At 35.9% G+C, this 12825-nt stretch overlaps 1 protein-coding gene across 1 annotated transcript in view; it reads right to left on the bottom strand.

Moving 5' to 3' along the window:
* Window positions 1-254: 254 nt before the first annotated feature.
* The window catches only part of BMAL2 (basic helix-loop-helix ARNT like 2), an 85499-nt gene continuing 72928 nt past the window's right edge, over window positions 255-12825 (bottom strand). The window contains exons 8-15 of the mRNA XM_024733217.1: window positions 11770-12010; window positions 10958-11064; window positions 10651-10801; window positions 9170-9228; window positions 7520-7628; window positions 4438-4516; window positions 2876-2984; window positions 255-902 (exon numbers count right to left, since the gene is read on the bottom strand). Coding sequence (XP_024588985.1) covers window positions 766-902; window positions 2876-2984; window positions 4438-4516; window positions 7520-7628; window positions 9170-9228; window positions 10651-10801; window positions 10958-11064; window positions 11770-12010 — 992 coding nt within the window. The 3' untranslated portion in view covers window positions 255-765. The remainder of the gene's footprint in view (window positions 903-2875; window positions 2985-4437; window positions 4517-7519; window positions 7629-9169; window positions 9229-10650; window positions 10802-10957; window positions 11065-11769; window positions 12011-12825) is intronic.

Raw genomic sequence — 12825 nt, 5'->3', positions numbered from 1 at the left:
ACTGAATACAGTATTCACTGTGATTACCACTACAAATTGCACTGTCCCTTTATATTTTTTTTGCGATACGCGGGCCTCTCACTGTTGTGGCCTCTCCCATTGCGGAGCACAGGCTCCGGACGCGCAGGCTCAGTGGCCATGGCTCACGGGCCCAGCCGCTCTGCGGCATGTGGGATCCTCCCGGACCAGGGCACGAACCCGTGTCCCCTGCATCGGCAGGCGGACTCTCAACCACTGCGCCATTGGGGAAGCCCTGCACTGTCCCTTTAAATGTTCAAGTACTCATCGTTTTCTTAAAATGGATAAGCCCTATCCTCAATTAAGGAAATACACAAGGAATGGAAATGTTCCAAATTACACAAATCTTCTATTATAAATCAATTATAAATGAATCTCAGACACAAGGAAGATGTCAACACATTAAATTCTCCAAACTCAAAACAACTGCATCAAAAAATAAAAACAAAACCCAAACAAGATACATGTGGTATTCTTGGTTAGAAAGACTTTAGCAAAAATATAGCAACTAGTGGGTTTTAAGCTATGTCAGTGAGTAAAGTGGTCTATAGAAAATTTTGAGAATTTGAAGGGAAACATCACATTTCCCTGTACCCCTGTGAAAGTCAGGAGCAAATCTATAAAAACTGGTCAACCATTAATAGGAATAAAAGATAAAAACAGTATCAGTACAGTACAGAAGAATATATAGTTTTTTGTAAGCGAAATGCTTCAAAACGTTTCTCATGTTGAGTTAAAAATCAAATGCTAGAGTGCCCAGTGTATGTCACTGAAGTCCCCAGGGTCTCCCAGCCCCCCCTCTGCTTCTAAGTAATTCATGAAGGCAGCCATGGCCGTGTCGTCATTGTCACAGAGGGCATCAAAATCCAGCTGGGCACCTTCTCCTATTGAATTAAAATACAGGCTTATGTAAGTACATTTGGAGGTTAAAAAATGAGTTATCATCAAAAATGGCAAACCAAGGCTAGGATACCATACAATGTATTATTGAAGGCAAAGTATACGTCTTCAATTGCAGAAGCCTGATACATTTTTAAATGGGTCGCCTATTTTTATAACAATCTGCTGTCAGATAAATTGAGCTTCACTCATCTGATGCACGTAAGTGAGCTAGTCTACGAGCTTTCTAATAGAAAGTAAAGGCTAAGAGGTACAGACTCCCAGACAGTTGGAAGCTAGGGGTTGGGGTTTATTCATGTGGGTATATAGAGCCTTGAAGGAGAAATTTAACTTTAATCTGCCTGTGAAAATACTCTGCTTGTTTAACCCCAAAATGAGAAGGCTGAGACAAAAGCATCTTCCCCCAAATTTGAAAGACTCTTATAAAAGTGGGGGCGGTCCCCAGATTTTCGAGTGAAAAAGGAAATAAGGAGGAACCATGGAAATGAGATTTAAATCAGAGATAAGGAAGAGGTTCTAGAAATTCAGGGTTAAAACACAGCTACAGATTAATCGAAGTTTTCTAGGTATCGTTCAAAGCACAATAAAATTTGCGATGATTAATATGTGGCTCTCTGTGAAGCTGACGTCCAGGTTCCTTGAAGTCCTCTGATTCTCTTTAACATATATTTTCAGGAGATCACAGTCAGTTATGGGGGGGTATAAAATTGTGTCATTTCAATTTTCTTCATCTGGACTTTGCATAAACATAGTTAAAATGAATAATTACACCTTAAACATTTTATGATTGGTATCTTTAAAAATTCTTTTTCTTAAGAATGGATATTTTCCCCTAAATACAAGAGCTTCAGTTTTATTGAAATTGTGTGTTTTAATAATACCCATAACTGATTCAGTGGATAATCAAATTTTCAATGACAGGTCCATTAAGCAGCATACACTTAAAAAGTAACAGCATGATTACTGTATTTATGATTTTGAATGAAAAACTCTTAGTTATTTTTATTGAAGTATAAAAAATATATGATAATGTGTTAGTTTCTGGTATACAGCAAAGTGATTCAGTTTTATACATATATGTTTTATATGTATAAAACTGAATCATTTTATATAAAATATATATGTATTCTTTTTCAGATTCTTTTCCATTATAGTTTATTACAATATATTGAATATAGTTCCCTGTGTTATACAGTAGAACCTTGTTGTTTATCTATTATACATATAGTAGTTTGTATCTGCTAATCCCAAACTCCTAATTTATCCCTCCTCGCCTTTTCCCCTTCGGTAACCATACGTTTGTTTTCCAAGTCTGTGAGTCCATCTCTGTTTTGTAAATAAGTTCATTTTTTTAGATTCCACATATAAGTGCTATCATACGATGTTTGTCTTTCTCTGTCTGACTTTACTCAGTATGATAATCTCTAGGTCCATCCATGTTGCTGCAGACAACATTATTTTTTACGGGTGAGTAATATTCCACTGCGTATATAAACCACATCTTCTTTATCCATTCATCTGTCAGTGGACATTTAGGTAGCTTCCACGTCTTGGCTATTGTAAACAGTGCTGCTACGCACACTGGGGTGCAAGTATCTTTCTGAATTAGTTTTCTCCAAATATATGTCCAGGAGTGGGAATGCTGGATCATATGGTAGCTCTATTTTTAGTTTTTTAAGGAACCTCCGTACTGTTTGCCATAGTGGCTGCACCAACTTACATTCCCACCAACAGTTTAGGAGGGTTCCCTTTTCTCCCCACCCTCTCCTGCATTTATTATTTGTAGACTTTTTGACGATGACCATTCTGATCGGTGTGAGGTGATACCTCACTGTAGTTTTGGGAAAAATCTTAAAGTTGTTTGCATCTCTAGAAATTTCCTAAGCCTGAAAATATAGTGATTAAGAAAGAGTTTTTGGCAAACCAAAATGGCAGGCAGTTGCCAAAGAAAACTTACCAAGGAGTGGTTCGTGCCTATGGGGAGCAACAGCACTTTGGATTTGCTTTGTAGCCTGTAGCTCCCCTATTTCAGAAGGACTTAGTGTAGTCAGCTCCTTATTTGACATCTGTAAAGAAAGAATAATAAATAGAAAGTTTCCTATTTGAGTGAAATAAAGACCTCTTAGCAGTTTTCAGATGCGGGTACTCTGGCAATGCCACCACTGCCATCAACAACATGGCAGCTCACACTTCGTATTCTGTGCTAAGTACTCCACAAGCATCATCTCGTTTCATGTTACACATGTCGTGAGGTCAGGCATCTGAGGCCTAAGGAGTCTAATATCTTGCCCAAAGTGTTGGAGCCATGATTCTAACCCAAGTCTACCTGACTTCAAAGCCCCCGCATTATTCATAACCATAACTGAATTACATGCATAAGGAAAAGTTTTCGATTAAAAATGAAAAGCTATTTCAGTTTTTTAAAAATGATGATAAAACAGTATCTCATATGAAACTACAATGGGAAATACTGCTTTGGAGTAGGGAATGGAGTAAACCAGAGACTTTTACCAAAATGTTATCATACTGTTAAAATAGTCACAGGACAAACAATCTAATGTTCGTGTAGCTCATCATAAGAAGAAATCATTTACCTATGTTGTCTTATTCAGTTGATGACCTTTGCCATAGAATGCCTATATAACGTACACTACTTGGAGATGCTTGTGTGTTACAAGGACTTAAATCCCTGTTTCTGGCATATTGTCTGGCACAAAATGGGTACCCAATAAACATTTGCTAAATGTATGAGTAAAACTGGCAAATACTAGATCAAAAGCCTATATTAATATAAAAAGATATTTTCAAGTTCCCTTTTGTCCCTGGTCAGATTTAATTTCTCTTTTCTCCTACATTCTTATACCACTTAGTTTATATACCTACTTTAGAGCTTTCTGTGGTCTGGGGTACATCTGAATTGTATATGGGTCTTCCACATTTTCAGCAGTATGTTCAGTCATTTTTGTATGTGCAACAATGCATTTCAAATAGCATTGTTTCTGCCCAATTCAATTGAATTAAATAGTAGGTAGTACTTAATTTGTAGCTTATATTATTTAAACATCTTTCCAGACCCTAAGGAGTATATTTAATCCATGGAATCGAATCTATTAAAATTACAATAATAGCTACCATTTATTGAGCACACATTGTGTCCCAGGCACTGTGAAGTTTTTGTTTCTTTGTGAATTAAATCATTTAATTCACACACCACTCCAAGAGACTGGTGCTATTATTAATCCCTTTTTTACAAATGAGGAAGTTGAGGTGCAGAGTTTAAATAACATGCAGGAGGTTACCCAGAAGTAAGTGTCTGAATCACAACTTGGACCCAGATAGTATGGTCCCAAGCGACTTCACTCTTAACCACTATTCTACATTGCCTCTTAAAAACTCTGAGCTAAGTAGAAAGGGTTCATTCTTTACAGGATGGCCTCTTTTCTCAAAAGAAATAATCAACAAGGAGCAATGTTATTGTTCATTTATTTCACGAATATTATCACTTACAATGGTACTTACATTCCTGCAGTTTATAGTGTGAGTATCTTTCAATAAATCTGTTGGACTTGAATCATCAAGGGATGAAGAAGACTGTAACCTTCAAAAAGTGACACATAAAACATTTTTTGTGTCTATTTATATATATTTTAGAAAATTTTCTCCTTTGAATACATAATCTACTGATAAAAATACAGGGAGGAACATAAGACTGAATATCACAACAGTTTTCATAATCAGACTGACTCGTTCAGTGCCAGACTTATTTTTGACTATGGAGTGCTGAAAACACTATAAAAATAGAAACAAACTCTGAGGTGAAAGCTCTTAAGTACATCACGTTACCTGTCTTAATACAGCACGTGGCAAAGTAATGGAATAACAACATGGTTCAAGACAGGCATTCAGCTCCTTATGAAAAGCAGAACTAAGAATAAAGAAAGATTTCCTAACATCCTGCAACCTTTTTTTTAAAGTAGAAAATGCGTCATATTTTTACTGTAATAGGTCATCCCCAGGTCCAAAATCAATGGAACACATAAAGACAAAAACATAATCATACGCTTTGATCATAAATCTCTTCAAGACTTAATATGTAAAACTGACAGTGTCATATAATATATTACTAAATGCTCAATTATGTGAAACATAATGGCATAAACATAACTTTATGTCCTTTTGTATTCCCAAGAAGGCAACTGACAAGAAAGTACAGAGGGAGAAATTAAAACAGAAGAATGAAATGAATTAGGTAGGAAACACAGACAAAAAGATCAGTGACACTTACATGTCTTAGAGATTTTTCACAATGTAATGTATATAGCTTGGCTGGCTTCCCATCTGTGGTTCATGGTTTAAAATCACCATCTGCTCAACTAGCCTTTGTTTAAAGATGAAAACTATCTGCCCCCACACGCACATCACTACCAGATTAATCTTCTGAAATATGGCTTTCTTCATATTAGTCACTGGGCAGAAACTTGCTATTTAAGTCCCTCCACTATTTGACTTCACCTTAGTTAGAAGTCCCTTTAATCAAGTTAAAACTCAGTTGCTCAGCAACCTGACTCCTCTCTCAGTGAATCTCCTTGATGTTTGCTGAAACCACCATGCTTTCTCCCACTCACCTCCATACATTGGCTGAGGTGCCTCCATATATAAATGCTCTCCCCACTGCATCCTGCAGCTGCATCCAGCTAGCAACTTTGGCTCAATTTCCACTTTCCCTACGAATCCCTTCCAGCATATACAGTCAAGTGATTTTCAACAAGGGTGCCAATACCATTTAGTTGGGGAAGGGACAGTCTTTTCAGTAAATGCTGTGAGGAAACTGAATATCCACATGCAAAGGAAGTCGGACTCTAACCCTACTCAGGGTAATGTTTTGGTCGAACTTTGTCCTACTTAGTACAAGTATTTACAATTCACTCCAGAAATACATTTTAAGCTTTTATTATGGAAAACTTAGATATAAAAATAGACAATATAATGAAATCTCATATACCCACCAAACAGCTTCAATAATTATTCTTTCCTAATCTTGTTAAATGTATTTAACCTGAACTCATACTTCCCCTCTCCTCCCAGACATTTCACCATTTAATCTGTGAATACTTCTCACTGCAGAAATACTGATTTAATTGATTTTGGGGTGCTGTCCATGATATAACTGTTCTCTGCGGGTATTACACATATCTCTTAAAAATAACTGAATTCCAGGGGCTTCCCTGGTGGCGCAGTGGTTGAGAGTCTGCCTGCTGATGCAGGGGACACGGGTTCGTGCCCTGGTCCGGGAGGATCCCACATGCCGCGGAGCGGCTGGGCCCGTGAGCCATGGCCGCTGAGCCTGCACGTCTGGAGCCTGTGTTCCGCCAACAGGAGAGGTCACAACAGTGAGAGGCCCGCGTACCGCAAAAAAAAAAAAAAAAAATTGAATTCCAAAACATTGCCTTTCTCAAATCCAGAAAAATTCTGAGTTCAAAACCTATCTGGTCTAAAGGGTTTTAGATGAGCAATTATGGGCCTGTATATACACATATTCACATATATCCACACATATCTTTCTTTTTTCTTTTACAAGTGAGTTATTACACATGCTATTCTTTTGTTCTATTCCTGTGCTTTTTTCTATTAACCAGATAAAGCTCTTGCCATATTAGCATAAACAGAGCTACCTAATATTTAACTGTTGCAGAGTATGCCATTGTATGGATATACCATAATAAGTTATGGTTATGGTAAAGATTTAAATATTTAAATCACTACTTAAACAGTGTAGCAAGAAACAGTCTTGTTCATGGGTCTCTGCGCAGTTGTGTAAGAATATTTGATCCTGGGGTAGAGTTGCTGAGTCTGAGATCATATACACTTATATTTTTGATGGGTGTAGTCAAATTGCGCTTCAAAGAGCTTGCACTAGTTTATATTCCCATGGACAGTTTAAGAGGGACTGTTTCCTCAGACTCTTACTAGTATCACCAAACTTTCAAATCTTTGACAATCTCCTAAATGAAAAAAGGTATGTCATTATTGTTTAATTTTGTATATATATAATTTTAACTGTGAGTGGGGTTGAGCAATTTTTAAAGTTTCTTGGCCATCTGTACTTCTATTTTCTATTTATGTCCACTCTCTAAATTTTTTGTTATTGAGTTATTTAAATGACTCCTTTAATAACTTTACTCTTTATTCTACATATAAAGTTTAATATATATAAAATTATAAAGTTTTATATAAAGTTCAATAACTTTATACTACAAATCTCTTCATGTATTAAGATAATGAGTACATTTTATCATATGAAGTACATTTTCTGTGTATAATTTGTCTTTTAACCTTGCTAATTATAATGGTTATAGTTATGTTTAAGTTTTGAGTTTTTATACAATTAAATTTATCCATTTTTTTCTTAATAAATTCTGGATTTTGTGTGATATTTAGAAAGGACTTTCCAAACTATGCTGCTACTGTAAAGGTGATCTTCTCTTCCATTATATTATTGAACTGGTTATTGTTTGCTATAGGAAACCTATTGATTTTTTAATATTGGTTTTGTAAATATGATGATAATTTTGTGAAAGTATTTGCAGCAATAAAACATTACCTTTGTAAGTCCAGAAGTTCACTTGCAATATCTGTTCCGATACTACCAGCACCAAGTACCGTTCCCGTAGACATTCCAGGCACACTAATGCGAGACTGTCTTGAGGATCCTAAATAATAACAGAAGGAAAGACTCAATAGAGGGCTTTAAAAAAATATATAACTTTGGTCAATACCTTTCTTTCAATTCAAATATATTTCCTATTTCCCTCTTTAAAAGTAATAAACCAGCTGCATCCTAAAAGGTTAGAAATATTCATGCTTACATTACACACATAACTCATGATGGGTTAAGATGCTTATGAAGAGTGATGTGAATCAAATATGTGGAAAGTCACTGAGGGTTCAATCATGACCTGTAACCTTTGAGTACATACAGTTCCTTTCCACTTTAACCTCCACACTAAAGCCAGAGCAATACCACTGTTTTTCTTTTATTGAAGTACAGTTGATTTATAATATTGTTAGTTTCATGTGTATAACAAAATGATTCAGTTATATATATGTATGTATATACATTCTTTTTCAGATTCTCTTCCTTTATAGGTTATTACAAGATATTGAATATAGTTCTCTGTGCTATATGGGAAATCCCTGTTGTTTATTTTATATATAGTAGTGTATATCTGTTAATCCCATATTCCTAATTTATCCCTCTCTCCTCCGTTTCCCCTTTGGTAACCATAAGTTTGTTTTCTATGTCTGTGAGTCTGTTTCTGTTTAGTAAATAAGTTCATTTGTATTACTTTTTCAGATTCCACATGTAAGTGATATCACACAATATTTGCCTTTCTCTGAAGTGACTTACTTCACTTAGTATAATAATCTCTTTGTCTATCCATGTTTCTGCAAATTGCAATATTTCATTCTTTTTTTATGGCTGAATACTTTATTTTAAATATTTCCCAATATTTTAATTTTTCTTTACACAAATAATATGTTAAAATATTCCTGTGGTAAAGAACTAAGATAATCCCCCTTAGTGCTTTTCATTAATTTGACCAACAGATATGTGAGTGCCTTAATGTATAAGGAACTATGCCAGCTGCTGGGGATGATAATGAGTAAAACACCACTCCCACCCTTGAAGAACTCACAGTCTAGCAGTGAGCCAGTTGAGTGAACGAATAATTGCAATACAATGTAAGATTATAACAGAAGTGTGATCAAAGTACTGTGGGAATTCTGAGGAGGATAACTCAACCCACTGAAATCTTTTTTTTAAATGAAACTCTCTAGGAGTTAAGCCAGCATTTTATTTATTTATTTATTTTTGGCTGCGTTGGGTCTTCATTTCTGTGCAAGGGCTTTCTCTAGTTGTGGCAAGCGGGGGCCACTCTTCATCGCGGTGCACGGACCTCTCACTGTCGCGGCCTCTCTTGCTGTGGAGCACAGGCTCCAGACGCACAGGCTCAGTAGCTGTGGCTCATGGGCCCAGTTGCTCCGCGGCATGTGGGATCTTCCCAGACCAGGGCGCGAACCCGCGTCCCCTTGCATTGGCAGGCAGACTCTTAACCACTGCGCCACCAGGGAAGCCCCTGAAATCTTTCTGATTTTACCTTGAAATTTTTCCCTCTCCAAGACAGAAAAAGATGGTAACTTAATAATAACAGTCTTAGTAATAAGTCTCCATCACCTAAAACTAACTTACCTTCTGATGATTGAGAGCTACAAGGAAGTAATGATGTTTCTCCAGTATCACTATGTCCCCTAGAATTAAGAAACACCATAGGTGATTTTTTTTTTAAGGTGAAGGAAAATGTTAAAGCAACTACATTAAGCTCTGTGTATTTGAATTATCAGTTTTTGACCTATTTGTGTTTTATATACATATTGTTAATGTCACCACCAGAGACGGAGGTATTGATGTGCTAAGTACCAGGGCTTTTGCCAGATGTCATATTACCCTGTAATGTACATGCTTCCAAATATACAAACTCTCAGCTCATATTCTAATGATAAGGAGACAAGAATTATTGGGATGAATAATAGAATTATTGGGATGGGTAATTAGTACCTGCTGGAGGCACTAAGAATTGGGGGGCTCTTTTTTTAAATATTGTACATAAGGAAATAGAATTGGTTTGATAAAACCTTACAGCAATTTTAAAGAGAAACATAGAAAAATAATACTTAGAACAAGGCCATGCTAGCATATTGAGCAAATCAGGAAAAGCTGGCTCTCCCTTCAGGCTGACACAGCCATAGACCAGGGCTTGGAAGGCAGTGAACGGGCAGGATTTGTGCTTATCCCTCAGCCAAGTACTCCTGCACAAGCATATGTGCTCCCAAGGCTCAGAAGATGGACATGCAAAAATGATGTGGAGGACAAAACAGTTTCTTACCATTTTAAACAGTTTAAAGCCACATCCACATAGTTTTTTGGAAGGACAAAGCAAGGCCGTGAAGGGTTCAAAACAATTGCCTGAATAAATGCATTTACTGTCACATTTTATACTAAGCCAAAAGGAATTTTTTATGAAAGGGCAAACTTTTAGCTTAACTCTGAGAACTAATGCCAATGAACAGTGAATGAATTACTCAAAATATATACTCAAATTCCAAAGCCAGAGGATCACACAGGGTTTTTTTTTAAATTGAAGTATAGTTGATTTACAATGATTCAGGGGTACAGCAAAGTGATTAATATACATATACATACATGTATACACACATATTCTTTTTCAGTTTCTTTTCCACTATAGGTTATTATAAGATATTGAATATAGTTCTCTGTGCTATATAGTAGGTCCTTGTTGCTTATCTATTTTATATATAATACTGTGTATCTGTTAATCCCCAATTCTCGATTTATACCCCCCTTCCTCTTTGGCAGCCATAAGTTTGTTTTCTATGTGAGACTATTTCTGTTGTGTAAATAAGTTCACTTGTATCATTCTCCAGATTCTACATATAAGTGATATCATATGATATTTGTCTTTCTCTGTCTGACTTACTCCACTTAGTAGGATAATCTCTAGGTCCATCTATGTTGCTGCAAATGGCATTATACTCAAGTTATAAAGCCAGAGGATTAAACAGGTTTAATGATTTAGCAAGATGAAAAGAGGGAAGCAAAGATACTCATTTGAAATCAATATAAAGGTCTTAACAACATAAAAAATTACTTACAAAACTAAAGTGTTGACAGACACAATATATTCCAGTTCTTTGGTCCAAGGATTTGTGAAACTAAACCACTGGCTTTTTAAAGTTACGAAAGAGCCATCTTTTGCTCTGAATTTGTATGAATCTGTAAATATTTTCTCTTTACTCTGTAGAACTTAACAAGAAAAGAAAATAATCAGCATAACAGTCTACCACTATATAAATCAATCCCTTAAGGATTAATTCAAGGTTCAGATTTCACAGGAATGAAAAATTAAGAGTTGAAGTTGTAATTAAAAAGTACCAAAAGACGATCCCACTCAATGCATACCTGCTTTGTGCTTGTCAGTCAAATTACTATGGTCATCTTGATGAAAATATTCATAACAAGAAGTTCCCAAAAGTTCCTGAGGCAGATATCCTAAAATTGCTGTTGCCCTGGTTTTAAAATTAAAAATAAAGTTCAGAATTGGTGAATGTATCCCCTTCCAGAATACTGTTGGTCCATACATGGTCAGGATAGTAGAGAAGTAGACCGGGGGGATGAGTAACCCATTTGCTTTACTGGGCTCCTTTGGCTGCCCTAGACCCAGATTAGAGCTGCAAAGCAGAATGGACACCTAGGCACCAGGCTACTCCAGAGGCCACCTACCCAATCCAGGGTATACTATTCCTACCATTCACCAATAAAATTGTGGCCATAGACCATGCCCAGTTTCTGCACCATTGGCTAAGAAATATTTCAAGTTTACAATTTGGCTTGAACAAGTTTACTGGTATATCCATATCCTTATTTCACTTAAACTTTATTTCCTGTTCTAAAGCCTTAAAAAAAAAATCTAGCCGTGCTACTAAGCCACATTTTTTTTTTTTTTTTTTTTTGCGGTACGCAGGCCTCTCACTGTTGTGGCCTCTTCCGTTGCGGAGCACAGGCTCCGGACGCGCAGGCTCAGCGGCCATGGCTCACGGGCCCAGCCGCTCCGTGGCGTGTGGGATCTTCCTGGACCGGGGCACGAACCCGTGTCCCCTGCATCAGCAGGCGGACTCTCAACCACTGCGACACCAGGGAAGCCCCTAAGCCACATCTTTAATAGCCTTAAACATCCCATTGAACTCTAATCATTATGGCACATAAATGTTTACCTTTGATCAACATAGACAAATTGTCCATTCACTGCAAAACGGGTAATAAATTCAGTTGGTTTCACTTTAATCTCTCCACTGTTCTGTGGGACAATATATGGATGTAATCTTCCAATGGCAACAAGGCAGGTAAAATTACTACTGTCTTTCTTATTGTCCGCTTCTTCTTCCATTCCAACAATATTTGGAGGCCAGTTTCTCAAGTAACCAGTGCAGTGGATAGTACAGAATTTTCTATGATCTAATTCAAAGGTTTAAAAAAAAAAAAAAGCATTTGTCAACTATATCACAATAAAACTAAAAAAAAAGATAAAAATTTAAAAAGCATTTGAACCATTATGAATTCTTAAATTTGTTACACTGACATTTATAATAGTTATAATTGTGCTATGAAATAGTCTTTAAATATGCTAAACATGAAAAGGGAATAGGATTGCATTAAAAAGAAATCATCAATCATGTTTACTTAACAACTTCATCCCTAATGGGTTATTTTTCTCAAGAATTAACCTATACATACTACATCAAAATGATTGTTTTAATTTCGGTTTAAATAGGTCTATAGTTATTTTGTTATTTCCAAGTTAATTTTTTAAATTACAGTACTTTATGTATTAGAAAAAGTTAAACTTCATGCTCCCTTGCTCTCAGCTACAGAAGTATTGTTTTCAGCTTATTTAAATTTTGGTATAATTTATATTTATAAATTTAAAGGATACATGGATATATTTGTAAATTTCTTATGTAAGCACTTATAATGGCTAATAGATACATATGATTATAATAGATTATAGAGACATTTCAGAGAACATTTAGAGGAATTTATAATAAAATGTAAAAAACTTGACTCAAATTTCACTTTTCAAAAAAATCTTAAGCAATTAACTCAAGAAAAAGCTCATCAAACAGATCCAACCAGAAAAATAAAAAATTGGAAATAATCCATATATTCAAATAACAGGAAATGCTTAAGAAAACAATGACAGTATAAAAGATAGGCAGTATATGGCAATCTACAAAAAAGTAACTTAAAGGTTAAAAACGGGGGGGGGGGGG

The sequence above is a fragment of the Neophocaena asiaeorientalis genome, unplaced genomic scaffold (genome assembly GCF_003031525.2).
Source record: "Neophocaena asiaeorientalis asiaeorientalis breed wild unplaced genomic scaffold, Neophocaena_asiaeorientalis_V1.1 scaffold150, whole genome shotgun sequence".
Taxonomy (NCBI): Eukaryota; Metazoa; Chordata; class Mammalia; order Artiodactyla; family Phocoenidae; genus Neophocaena; species Neophocaena asiaeorientalis.
The sequence above is the reverse complement of the archived record's forward strand: the minus strand, read 5'-3'. Positions and strand labels throughout refer to the sequence as shown.